This window comes from Galleria mellonella, unplaced genomic scaffold (assembly GCF_026898425.1).
Source record: "Galleria mellonella isolate WM207_F2 unplaced genomic scaffold, CSIRO_AGI_GalMel_v1 utg223, whole genome shotgun sequence".
In the NCBI taxonomy this organism is placed as follows: domain Eukaryota; kingdom Metazoa; phylum Arthropoda; class Insecta; order Lepidoptera; family Pyralidae; genus Galleria; species Galleria mellonella.
In genome coordinates this window covers 88,877-102,867 of record NW_026442042.1, presented here as the reverse complement: position 1 = coordinate 102,867, position 13,991 = coordinate 88,877, and the positions used below count along the sequence as shown (strand labels likewise).

Genomic DNA, 13,991 nt, shown 5'->3' with positions numbered 1-13,991 from the left:
ATGTGTATATAGAAAATTGATGTATCTAAAGCAGTAAAGTATATAATAAAAAAGCTTGTTTTGTTTTTAATTATTTTGTATCAATGTTTTCAAATGTGTAATCTTTGTTATTTTTCTCATTTTGTATCCTTAAATAAATTCACAGAAACACGATAGGTAGTATATAATATTCTGTGATAATATTCATTTAACTACATCACCTTATTCAAAATACTTAACATAGTTTAAATCAAGCAATTTCATTATAATTTTTTACTGTCCTGTCAATGATATAATTGTGTGTGATATTTGTGATGATATTTAGATTTTCGTATATCTATTAATTTTTTAAAAGTCATCAATGTTTGCAACTATAAGAAACAAATTGAAATGGGGTTCCAGCAGAACTTCCGAATGTCGGAGTATTCAAACATCTCTTATTTTGTCAATATTTATATCAGTGCTTGAAGATGTTTTATTTTGGGAAAAAATGTGGCTGTCTTTGTCTTTTATGTTCTTTTTAAATATAATATTACTGTAAGTACTTTAATATTAAAAATATATATATGTATATTTTGTCTTATATTTAGTAGTTACTGTGATATGTCTTTTAATACATTGCAGATTATGTATTCAACAACAAATTAATTTCTTAGAATTTGTTCTATATATTTCTGTTACTATCATGTCTATTGATTCATTTGAAGCCTGGTTGAAACATAAACATAGAACTACTTTTTTAAGAAGATTAGTTAATAATGAAGGAAATAAATTAAGATCATCTGTTAATAATTTCAATAAATTGATTGTAAAGAAATGGGCTAATTTTATATATTTAAGAGAAAGGAATCCAACAAAGGTGAGCAATTTCCTTTTTTTTTTTTATTGTGTATGAATTTTTTGTTAATTTGTTTAGGTGTAGTCTTTTACTGAATAAATGATTAAAATTTTTTTTCATATTGCATGTCTCTTTGTATATCAATCAATGCATAAGCCTACTCTAGCCTATTTCACTTCTCTATATTAAGCTGTTCTTATCCATAAGGGTCCAGAATTACCATCAAAGTCTGATGATGAAACTAAAAAAGATAATCTGATCAGACCATATCTTTATTTGTTTTATTTAGTGTCTTTAGTCACCACTCTATTAAACTTAAAGTCCATTTTTATTTTGATTCTCTTAGGATGTGGCCAGTCAAAGGATATTTATTTTTTTCTTCTTTAATTTTTAAATTATGGTTTTTATTCCACTGTTAGCCTTTTTTGTATATAAGTGACAAACTCAGGATATTTTCTGCTGGCTGTTTGAATATTAACTATTTTTATAGGGAGTTCTGAGTCAGTGTTCATGTTTGACACCCATACCTATATAAGAGGCAGGGAAGAATGCACCTGTTGAATAATTCCTTTTTTTATTGCTGTCAGGTACTTGGCAACTTATTAGTCATTATTTTTGTTTTGTTCAAAGATAATCTTTTTTTCTTGCAATATTTGTTGTCAGTTATAAAAATCAGATTGTCAAAGAATACAGGGCAACTACCATAAGCCAGTTTCTTGAAAGTTTCTAGAATAGTTAGCTTAGAAAATATCTTAGGTAACAAGGAATCCCAGTGTGTCAGAAGTGTGTGTGTGTGTAAGAAGGGGGTTCCTACGGGATCTTTTTTTTATTTTAGTTGAACTATTTACATAAAATTTTTAAAATATTTAAGAGATTTCAATGTCTTATATATTTAAACTAGCTGACCCTGCGAACTTCGTGCCACTTAACAGTGGATTCTTTAATTTTTTGTTATTTTTTTATTATGATACTTACTTAATTTCATTGTGAGCTGCGCGCACGTATTGGACAGTATTTGGACTTTGCAAAATTATTTTTCTAAAAGAATTTTTCTAAAATAATCATAGCCTAAGTTACTCTTTATTACATCAGCTACCTGCCAATAAAAATCCTGTCAAAATCGGTTGTCATTTCAGAGATTAGCCGAAACAAACAGACAGACAGATAGACAGACAAAAATTGTAAAAAAAATTATTTTGGTGTATGTACTCTAACCGTGAAACAGCTGTGTTTGCATGGCTGTGTTTCGGTTTGAAGGGTAGGATATGGCATAAATTTACTGGGTACAGAGGAATAACACCTGAGTCCTCAGGAATGGCAATGCATGGGGGGGTATCATGGGCGAAACAGTATACTCTGTTATGTCCATGGTACTGCTCATGTCTATAGGCGACAGTTACCACTTTCCATTAGGTGGACTGTCAGCTTGTTTACCATTCTAAGTTGTATAATATATATATTCATATACATGTAGTAAAAAATGGTTATTTCAGTATTACAAATAGACACTCCAATTTTACTGGTTTTGAAGGGATTGCTAATCACAGTTATGATTCAGAGAGTTAAATTTATTTCAAATTTATAACATTAGTTATACTAATCTTTAAAATTATTTAATTAAATATAATGTAATTTTGTATAAGTATTGTTTGTTCCAACTTGAGAGAAAGGTAGTTTTTGTACAGATAAGGAAAAAAGGAAAGTGAACCTGGCAACACAATATTTACTAGGCTAGCTAGTATTGAAATATATTTTGAACTTTTTTATGTGTGAAAATGGCATGGTTACCCCGCCTGCGCTATCGGTATACACTAGCAGGGTACCAGTGAGCGGTGATAGGTGAGGATGAAAAGGCAGGTCAGTTAGCCCATTGTGACAAATTCAATGATAAATTAGTCATGATAGTTTCCAGGGGGAACTGCGTGGAGGTCAACTTGATAGGGTATATTGATAGCAATGGGGACTAAACTCCCCATTACTAACAATCCCTTCCCTCCTATATTTTGAACTTGTTATTTTTATGTACAGATAAGGTATATTGGGTTCAGATTTTGCATATTTGTGTTTCATAGTTTTAATAAATAAAATAGGAGTAAAAAAAATTGAGTAGTGTATCATGTTTATCTGTTTTGGTATTCGAGTATTTTTGAAAAAGTGTATTCAGCTTATTTCTTGGGTAATTGAATCGCTACCTATTCATATCAGATTTAGATAATAGTTTTCAATTGTTTCTGAAACTTTTAATAAAGACAACAAATCTTCAGTTATTTATTTAATTCTACTGTGATAATTAAGGAAAGCATGAAACAAATGTAAAAACAAGGCTAAGAATGAACATGCTGCTAGTATTTTAATCAGTACTCAAATGAGTTTCACTTGGCACATCATTTACTAGTTATGCATAACTTTTCGGATTCATTAGCTCATTGCAAAGAATGCATAATTTCTTGCTTACACCTACCAAAATTGCACTATCCCAATTCTTATTTCTCCCAATTCTTGATTATGCTGACACTTGTTATCTGGATCTTACAGAAGACCAATTTAACAAACTTTAGTATCTACAAAATATTTTTATCAGGTTTATTTTCGGTCTTGGAAAATATGATTATGTTTCTGTTTCATGCTGAGCTTAAGTGGCTTCCTCTTCATTTTTGTTTACTCACATTCGTATACTACTGCATAAAATCCTTTTTAATCCTTTTGCTCTTTACTACCTAAAGGAGCGGTTTAACTTCTTCTATACTGTCAATTCTCTCAATCTGAACTTAGCCTACCTAGCCTACCATTTTCATGCAGACGTTTCGCAACTTAGTCGATGTCTATTTTAGGTACTTCATTATATTTTATTTACTTATTTTATTGTAATCAATACCTAACGATGAAAATAAATTGTACGAATTAGATATTTATAATATAATAAAATACAGGTTAGAAACCGCGAAGAGTAAAGTACTGCGCCATGAAAAAGTTTGAAAAACATTGACCTTAGTCGCCCATTGTTTTCTCTATTTATATTAAGTTTATTAAATGTATCATGATCTTCATTCCAAATACAATGTATATCTCAAATTTCATGATAATTGGTTGGCTTTAACATTTACAATATTAGTATGGATTTTATATTATGTATTTACAATAATAGTATTATTAATGATTATTGTATTGGCATGTTTCAGGCATTTCTGCTGGTCAACATAAATTTAAGTGTGATGTTCCTTTTAGGAAAATATATAAGTGGCTACACATTATTATACATACTTTGTATGTTACTTTGCTTGTTTCATAAAGTAGCACCACCAGTTCTAAAATTAATGAAAAAAATTCAACAAAATGCAGGTAAAGTAATTTCTTCAATGAGAATAACTTTTTTCTTATATACAATATAGTATATTTGTATGTAATTGTTTACAAATAATTACGTATGATTATATTATAGTAAAAAATTGAAACAATAATTATTGTTGAATTTTTGTGATAGGACTTTTGTAATAGTTACAAATTAATAAATTTATTAGTTTGTAACAATTATAAAAGTTATTCTTTTCTTTTGTCATTAAACCAAACAGTGAATGAATTTAAAAAGTTTTAGAGACTCATGATACATGACTATCTCATGATATGAGAATAGAGACTAGATAGAAGCGACATCCACCCACAAGAATTAAATTCTTTTAATCAATGAGAGTGTATCTCACTCAGAGCATGTTTAATCGTAATTTTCATTTCACTTACTACTTTGTACTTTTAGCAACCGTAAAAGACATGTATCTACGCGATTTTACAGAATTAAAATTATCACTTTAAACCAAAACATGTGCTCATGTTTTGGTCCCTGTCTATAACATGATTCACATTATACATTATACATAAAAATGTGGTATTTAGATTTTTTTTTTATACAACTTAGAATAGCAAACAAGCTGACGGCCCACCTGATGGAAAGTAGTAACCGTCACCTATAGATATGAGCAGTACCATAGACATAACAGAGTATACTGTTTCGCCCATGATACCCCCCATGCGTTGCCATTCCTGAGGATTCAGATGTTATTCCTCTGTACCCTGTAAATTCACGCCATATCCCACTTTTCAAACCGAAACACAGCCATGGACAGAGGTACCCAAGCAATTGACTTAAGATTCTTCCAACTCTAGTTTAAAGGTACCGTAGGTAGTTCAATCATATAAATAATTGTGTTTCATTAAGTTAGGTATAAGCAGTGATATCTGGCAATCTATTAAAGTTGATGTACACTCGAAAAAATATATCAAAATATTGAATACATTGATGGTAGGACCTTTATATATTTTTTACTCGATTCAAAAAAACATCTAGTATATTCAACGTATGGATGTCCCCGCCCCCACTCACGTCTCACTAAAAACCTCTGTTCTATGTATTTTATTCTTTATTTGTTTATGAAGTTTTTTAAATATTTCTTTTTTTTCAGAGTCCGATGTAGATTTTGAAGGTTTAATTCCAGAAATCTCTGAAGTTGATATAAATCTATTGTCAATTGAACCTGAGCCTGTTATAGTTACTGATGAACGTCAAAGTTTAGGTATGTTCATAGACATAAAATACTCGAACACTAGGGGACCCGGCAAACATTGTTTTTCGTTTATTAGATTATTATTAGAAGTAAGTGATATTATCATTGCTTATTTCTGAAGTTGGTGTAAAGAATAAACATTTAGAAAATTTCAATAAAATGCTTTGAGTGGTTATAAATATTAGCGTGGACGATAACGCTATAATCTAATCTATAGATTATATAAAATTCTCGTGTCGCGGTGTTTGGTACCAAACTCCTCCGAAACGGCTTTACAGATTTTTATGAAATTTTGTGTGCATATCCGGTAGGTCTGAGAATCGGCCAACATCGGTATTTTTCATACCCCTCAATAATAAGGGTGACCCACCTCTAAATATTTTTTTTATTTTTTTAACAAAATTTATTACTTTTATTTCATTATGATTTAGCATAGAAAAATACATAAAACTCCAAATTTTCACCCTTTTACGATCAACCCCTATATTTTATAATCGTGATTTTTATATTTTGCAATAGATTTGTTTATTGTTTATGATAAATTTTCATGTATAGTTCTAGAAATAATGTATATGGTAAAACAACAAAACAACGTTTACCGAGTCAGCTAGTATATATATATATATTAGTGCTAATATGGACATACCGTAATGTGCACACCACTACGCAGGTCTGGCTGGCTCATTTTATAGTGGCTTTTCTGGATCTAACGAATGTCAGAATAAATATTTACTAAATATTGATTAGACACATCAGATTAATTTATTAGAAATATTTAACAAATTTATAATTAATTAGGGTTCTGTATCAAAAAGATAGCGGTGTAGAATAGGAAGTAGTGGCCTTCCTTTCTTTTTTGTGCGTGTCGTAAGAGGCGACTAAGGAAGGGCAAGGGATGGCTAGCAGCGTCCCTCTTAAAACATCTCTTAACCCTAACTGTGGTTGCCAATCTGCCTGCCAAGCGTAGCAACTACTGACAAAACCCCCCAAGGAGGAGGCTTATATTCAGCAGTGGACGGTTAAGGGCCGATATGATGATGATGATCAAAAAGATAAAAATGAACGGTTATAGTAGGATTTCTTTTTTGTACCGATCTGAAGTTTGGAATAGTTTTACATATTCTTGTCTCATGTCATACGAAAATGATATTTAAATTTAGCAACTCTCGAGAAATCAAAAATCATTCAGAACCAAATCATATTTATACACACAGGGTAAAGAATAAAATACGCCTATGTATAAGGTAAATATAAATTTCTAACCGTAAACAACACTACAAACTACATGCAAGATGTCCAGAAACAAAAATTTGTAAGAAAAGTTGTGTTAAATGTAAACTCGTATATTTTGAATGAGCTTTTTTATACCACGAAGATGGCTAACAGCCAGTCTAGTGATGTAAATGAACACTTGCTACACTAGGGGTGTCCCGTGCACGTTGTCGACTCTGAAAAAACCTTAATACACCCTTTAAAAAGTATTAAGTATACTGTAGCCTCTAGAAAACACCTCGAAGCTCATACTGAGCCTGAGCGTTCACGGGAGAAAAAAACCGCACTGTAAGTGACTATTTAGGATCAAGCGTGTCAGAAAGAATTCCTTACCGATGGCGAGCGATGTGATGATAAAAGATGACTAAGGTTATTGTTTAGACAATTATTCCTCAGAACACAATCCTCTTTACAAGCGGTAAAACATACAGGGAGACAAAGCCTCGCCTTAGACTTAATACTGCCTCTGAGTTTGAGACCGTCGACAATTCTCACAGCCCATCTGAATCGAACAAAGAGATTAATTTCTATATAGTATACATTGACTTGATCTAGACTCTAAATCTGCATTTGTGAAGTATCTTTTACATTATTCTTAAAATAAAATTTTTATATTATAATTTTTGCTCCAATAGCTCAAGTAAATAATTTTTTTTTACAGATTGTTGGAAACCTGAAGATTTGCCTAACGATGAAGCAAGTGACAGTTCTGAAAACAGTAGTTCTCTAGTCACCAATCTGTCAATAGAAAGGATGCAGCCTTTTGATAAAGATGTTGATACATCTGATTCCAGTGAAGATGAATATATACCCATTGGTATGTATACATGAAACTTATAATAAAACTATGAATATGGATTTTCAACTTCAAGAAAGGACGAAGCTCTCAATTTGTTTTTTTTTTATTTTTTTTTATCCCATATTTCCACCAGCTGTTAACTAATTCGGATAATTATATTTTTTTTTAAAGGATATTATGCAGTTTTTAAATCAAAATATCTAATTTTGCCACAATTGAAGTTAGATTTTTGTGGAACATAATTATCACAACACTTACTGCTCTGTGGTAATTGCTCAAATATTTTTGTTTGTCTGCTCTCGATTCTCATGTCGTTTATAAACTTCTGGATCTGTTTTGTGAAAAAAAAAATATATATTTACTTTGATTTATAACAATATATTGGTTTAAATAGAATATCAACTTTTAAAGATTTAAAATTTCTATTCAAATACGTTAAATATTGCTCAATCACGAATAAGGAACCAATGAAAAACTCTTGAAATAAATTCTACAGATAGATATTGGAATGGAGCTGCTTCGCATTTTCGAATTGCAATACTAACGACATAATGGTTCCAAACCAGTATGCAAACTGTTGCAAACCAATCCCAATTCTAACCTAATTTCTATTTATTTCATAGTGCAATACAAAATTGTATTCGATATTACATTCGAGAATAGACTTGCAGATTTTAATTATAATAATATTCTAATTTTAACACTTTCGCGTTGCGTAGTTTATAGTTATATTATCTTAGTTTATCTAAATTAATTCCTGTTTTAATTTGTAAACCACAATTGTAAACTAACTTTGTAATAAGTTTAAGAATACGGAACTGTGAAGTCTTACAGGAACAATTCGTAATTTCATAGGGTTAATTTTTTGTATGATACTTAGAATGGCAATCGCGCTAACGGCGCGCCTAATGGACAATGGTAACCATCACTTATAGGCATAAACAGGACGATGGATACCACAGAATACATTAAAATGTAGTGAGAATAATGACTATAGTAATATCTCTTTGTAGTCTGTAGTTGCACTGTTATAATCCACTCTTCAAATCGAAATATAATTATGCAAGCACAGCTGCTTCACAGTAGAAATATGAAAAGTGTATTTAACCCATCTAGCAATTAAGAAGAACTTTAAGTATCCGGCAGAATTACAAGTTACAAATTCAAACTGGTTTCAGATCAACAAAAAGGACAATTACAGTCGACATTGGAAGTTATTCAGCCTTCCGATACATGGAGTAGTACGGCTTATAATGCACTCTGGAATTTTACTGGAGCTGTGAGTAATATGGTTTATTCAAGGACCGAAGACAATAAAAGAAAACGTGTATCAAGTATGGATTCTTCAGATGGTTTTGAAATGATTGATAAAACAGATTTAATGTAAAACATATCAAAAGAGACTTTGATATAAAGAAAAAACTTCTTTTATTTTAATGAACTTTATTAGTAAAAAAAAGTCCTCATTAGGAATTAACGTTCTCAGCGTCTTTGATTTGTTATACACTAACTGTTACAGGACATATTTTCTAATCTTGACATTAGTTCTTGGTGCTGTTTTTTTAATGCTTGTAGCCGTACGTTGTTAAGTGCATTTCGGGCAACAAGACCTTCTAACATAGGTCGTGACATCTGAAATAATTATAAAAATTATACTTATGTATAACATTGTTTATATAAATTCCAAGGAATTATACACATATTTCATCATATATGCATAGCTCAATTCACTGATAAGAAGACAGTTTGTCTTAGTCGCAGTTCATCATACAATAGAATTCATTAGAAGACATTCTATTACATCTTATTTTTTTCATTTAAAATAAATGTCAATTTTTACATGATAACTTGATTTTATTGAAATTACAATAAATTAAAATACTGATTCCCTATAACTGTGAACACAAAAATTACACGCTTTTGACAGTAAATCTACATTTTTGTTTTGTATTATCTAAAAGCGATTAACGATCGAAATTCATGTTGCACTGCCGTGTCGTTCGCATCTCATGTAATTCTTATTTTACACTATCTCAACAGGATTTACTAAAAAGGTAACCAATTTTTGTTGAAGTTATAACAGAAACTAGCATGGGTTGCTAGTTTGGCCCTGGCTTCGCACGAGTTCTTTACACAAAATATAAAATAGCCTATGTAACTTCGAGAAGATGTAGCTTTCGGTAAAATTGGTTGAGTAGTTTATGAGTTAAATGGTAATAATAAATAATCAATCATGTTTCCTTGTTATACATAATATTAATTAACATTGATACAATATCTATACTTTAGGACGCGAGGCGCGGGGGTCACGGGTATCCCGCGCGGACCGGTCGAATCAGGGCCACATGAAATTAATTTCGTTGCGCATTATTTTGATTTTGCTATATCTAATTAATTTAAATATAAATTAAAAAAGGTAAAGCTATATACAATCCAAAATCCAGCATATTTATAAAACTGAACATTATCTATTATTTATTTTCGAGATTACTAGTTTATTCCCAATTTGTTGCTTGCAAAAAGTTATTCATTGTCATTAATAAAATCAGTGCTGAATTTCTTATCATTATACCTAAGGTATGTATAGTATACAGTGTCATTCAATGAGTATAACTTAGTCTTTTTCAGTAACATTTTATGTATATGTATACTATTGATTTTATTGAATCTCAAGCTTTATTACAAACCTTATTACCAAGGGTATAGTAAAGTTTATTCAGAACTAGATCAGCTTTAATTCAATTATATTGTAGAAATAGGAACAATCATCTTAGTTGTAGTAGTAGTATATTTACATTGACAATAAATTTGGGCAATAGATACCAGTAATAACATGATACCTTTTCAACTATATGTCCTATTGCAATAGTTCTGACAGCAGCATTATGTTGTTTATTAATAATATCATCTGTTTCACTTTGGCCCACTTCATTATTGTATGCTTCATCTTCCTCTTCCTTCAATATTGCAGGCAGCTGAGTTAGTGTCTTAAAAAACAAATAATATTAAATTAATTAGGTACACATGATTTTTTATTACTCGTAGGCCTATGTAATTATTTATGTATCAATGTATAATTCAATAACATAGAAAATTGTATAATTTTTGTGTACTTACCTCAAAGTTATTCATTAATAAAGAATCATTGTCATTTACTATTTTCATTTCAATTTCTCTTCTACTTTGAGTTGAACCTTCGTTATGAGACTGAAAGCATGTAATTTGTACCTAAAAACATAATATATTGTATACATATAGTACTCGCTATGCGAACTAGCTTTGTATGAACAAATAAAATTTTTGAAAATATTATGTAGCATACTTGTTACTTGCTAATAATGTAGCTTTCTATAGGTGAAATAATATCCAAAAATGATTGCGTAGTTTTGAGTTTATCCATTATAAATATACAAATATTTTCTCTTTATAATATTCGTGTAGATATAAATCATCTTATAAATGTATCTTGTTGCCTTCAATTTGCGAGATAATATAATTTTTATTCTAATAAGAAAAAATGGACCTAGCATACCGTACCACCGTAAACATATAACACCGTTTGTCGTGTCAGCTATATTATACATAATATTTAAAAAAAAACTCTCGAATATATATAACAATGAGTGTTAAAATCCTCTACTGTACACAAATCACAATAAGATTTGCTTTGTATAACTTGCAGATTTAAAGGTACTAATCTAATACTATTTTTTCATTAAAAAAATTTGGTTTATTATTTTAGAACAAGACTTTATATCAGTTTATATTCATTGTTCAGTTATAGCTATGTATTTTGGACTTTTAGCAATGGTACATTGATGGGGCTTTACAAGATATTTCTGTAAATCCTGAATCAACTTTAATAATTATTTTTACAGTCTAAAAGATTTAGTGAAGTAAAATTGTAAATTATGAAATTTGTTACCGATGGTGCCTTAGACGACTGTTCTGTGAGAAATACTGCAAATATTATACCAACAAAACTAGGATCCATTCTTTGGTACATTGATTGAGTAGCAAGATCTGTAAAAATAAACATGGAATATTTTAGATATATAAATCAGTTATATGTCTAAAATAACCAGAGGGAGACTTTGTACAAAAGTTGATTGCTTGGATACTCTGTCCTATTTGTGTTTCAACCGTGAAGCGTGTTTGCATGGCTGTGTTTCGGTTTGAAGGATGGGATATGGCGTGAATTTACTGGGTACAGAGGAATAACACCTGAGTCCTCAGGAATGGCAATGCATGGGGGGTATCATGGGCGAAATAGTATACTCTGTTATGTCCATGGTACTGCTCATGTCTATAGGTGATGGTTACCACTTTCCATCAGATGGACCATCAGCTTGTTTGCCATTCTAAGTTGTATAAAAAAAAACAGGTATTTAGCATTAAGGGTTATTATAATTGTAATTTTGAGTGACAGCTACTACAAATAATCCATCAACACTATATTTTTTTTTTCTGAATTAGGTACAACTATCAGAGTACTTAGTGCAGAAAGGATTGTTAGTAATTAGAACTAGCGGCCTCATTGCTAACAATATACCCTATCAAGCCAATATTCACACTTAAAAACCATTGTAGTTTATTTTATATATTTTGTTTAATGGATGATAATGGAATGGTAACCCCACGCGCTATCGGTATACACTGGCGGGGCACAAGTGTGAGATGGTAGGTGAGGATGAAAGCAGGTCAGTTAGCCCACTGTGACAAATCTAACAATAAATCAATCACAATGGTTTCCAGGGAGAACCACGGGGAGGTCGACCTGATAGCAATATACTGCTAACAATGGGGCTACTAATCCCCATTACTAATGATTCCTTTTCCCCCCATTATTTCATATATTAGTTTTGATGAATCAAGTCACTACTTTCATCCTCACTTATCATATCTCGCTGGTGCCTGTCAGCAAATATCACAGTCAGGTTTACTATTCCATTTATATTAATAATAGTTAAATAAATAAATTTACATGTACAATGGCAATTAAACCAATAATCTATCTTTTATTACAGTATATCTCTAATTGTAGTGTGCCTTTTAGGGTAGGCCACTTCCAATGTTCATTTCCAACCATTGACAAGATATTGCATATTTAAAAAGGGTACAAGCACTGAAACTTTTTTATTTTAATGTTACAAATGTTTACAAACTTAGTTTTTATGACAGCTGTGGATTAACATATACAATGATCTAAATGAGAGGCTAAAAGTGGAAAGAAGTTGTAAGACTAATTTACATTTTTCTTACCAACATGTGATGGCCAAACTGTTATGTGTGGATGTGAATGATACCAGCCCACAACTCGCAATGGTCGCCCCACTTGAGCTGCTAATGCCTCTGCTCTAAATGTTGCTTGTACTAACTGTTCCTCTGATATTTCCACTCGGTCTGGTTTTTTATCTAATCGTCTTAAAATTACAGAAGACACTATGGAAACCACATTACCATTGTTGTTTACCTACAAATATAATAATATATTCTTAGCCTGATAATGGTAAGTATAAAAAGTATGATATAAGCATAATTATTTGCAATAGACAATCAGTTTTCTTATTATAATTTACAAGTAATATATATAATTCTAGCCATGAATATTCTAGTTTTGAAGATAGGTCTCCACCCTCAATTGAAAGCATAATACACCTGCATCTACAGACTCCCTGCAACATATTCAGTGTTGTTGCTCCATTCAGTGGGGGACTATTACTATTCTAAACTATTCTTTGCTATCAGTTCTTGAGTTTTATATCATTCACTTCACTTCAGCTCACTGATCTCATGGGGTTAATTGCATTGGTTCTTCTATATATTTATTCCATTCATATTATTATACTCTTTCATATTTTATTACATGGAAATCATGCTGGATCCAGATAAATTGAAAATTAGATTGTAACTCCTAGTATGACAATAATTTTAATTATTGAAATAGTTTTAATAGATAGAGGTAGTTATTATATTTTATAGGTTTATATTCCTTGTAATGAATTGGTATTCACATACTTCCCCAATGAGTAGTCCCATTATTTCTTCCTTCTCAGTAGATAATGCATGTTGTACACATACCAATGCAACATCAGTGGAAAGTAATACTTTGCTTAGAGTCATAGTTACTATTTCGTAAAAATTCTAATTTTTCAGCCACAGATTGACGGTAAACAAAAACAACTGAAACCGTTTTGGCTGTAATATGTTTATCAGTATAATGTTTATATACTGTGTCAAATCAATTCCTATATTATATAGTTTTAAATGTTATAAATTTCTGTTTAATAAATATTAAGTTTATGAATTAGATATAGATAAGTACGTATATATTTTCCAGCTGAAATACCAATAAATGTTTTAAGATTATTCCCAATTAGATAGAAAAATCACTAATAATAAGGAATAACAAAAGTCTTTGACAAATACTAACAATTTTATGAAATAAAACTTGACATTGACAAAACCATTTTCAAATGTCATAAAAGCAGTCACAGCAAAGATTTTGAAATAGGCCTTCAGACTATCTTAACTTTATTTTAAGGAC

The 13,991-nt window shown here is 30.6% G+C and overlaps 2 protein-coding genes across 3 annotated transcripts; one reads left to right on the top strand and one right to left on the bottom strand.

Annotated features, from left to right (window-relative positions):
- Window positions 1-58: 58 nt before the first annotated feature.
- On the top strand, window positions 59-10,595 carry LOC113517604 (uncharacterized). Its single transcript, XM_026902326.3, has 6 exons — window positions 59-516; window positions 604-838; window positions 3,997-4,156; window positions 5,272-5,382; window positions 7,307-7,462; window positions 8,623-10,595. Exons 1-6 carry the CDS (start codon window positions 341-343, stop codon window positions 8,829-8,831), a joined length of 1,047 nt encoding a protein of 348 aa, XP_026758127.2. The 5' UTR covers window positions 59-340; the 3' UTR covers window positions 8,832-10,595.
- LOC113517605 (lys-63-specific deubiquitinase BRCC36-like) lies at window positions 8,938-13,882 on the bottom strand. Of its 2 annotated transcripts, none has more exons than XM_026902328.3 (6): window positions 13,463-13,882; window positions 12,707-12,917; window positions 11,370-11,467; window positions 10,562-10,672; window positions 10,285-10,431; window positions 8,938-9,076 (listed from the first exon to the last, which is right to left on the bottom strand). In XM_026902328.3, exons 1-6 carry the CDS (start codon window positions 13,565-13,567, stop codon window positions 8,951-8,953), a joined length of 798 nt encoding a protein of 265 aa, XP_026758129.1. In that variant the 5' UTR covers window positions 13,568-13,882; the 3' UTR covers window positions 8,938-8,950. The 2 variants fall into 2 exon arrangements, with proteins under 2 accessions (XP_026758129.1, XP_031768357.1); XM_031912497.2 differs by lacking the exon at window positions 13,463-13,882 and adding an exon at window positions 13,103-13,435.
- Window positions 13,883-13,991: the final 109 nt, after the last annotated feature.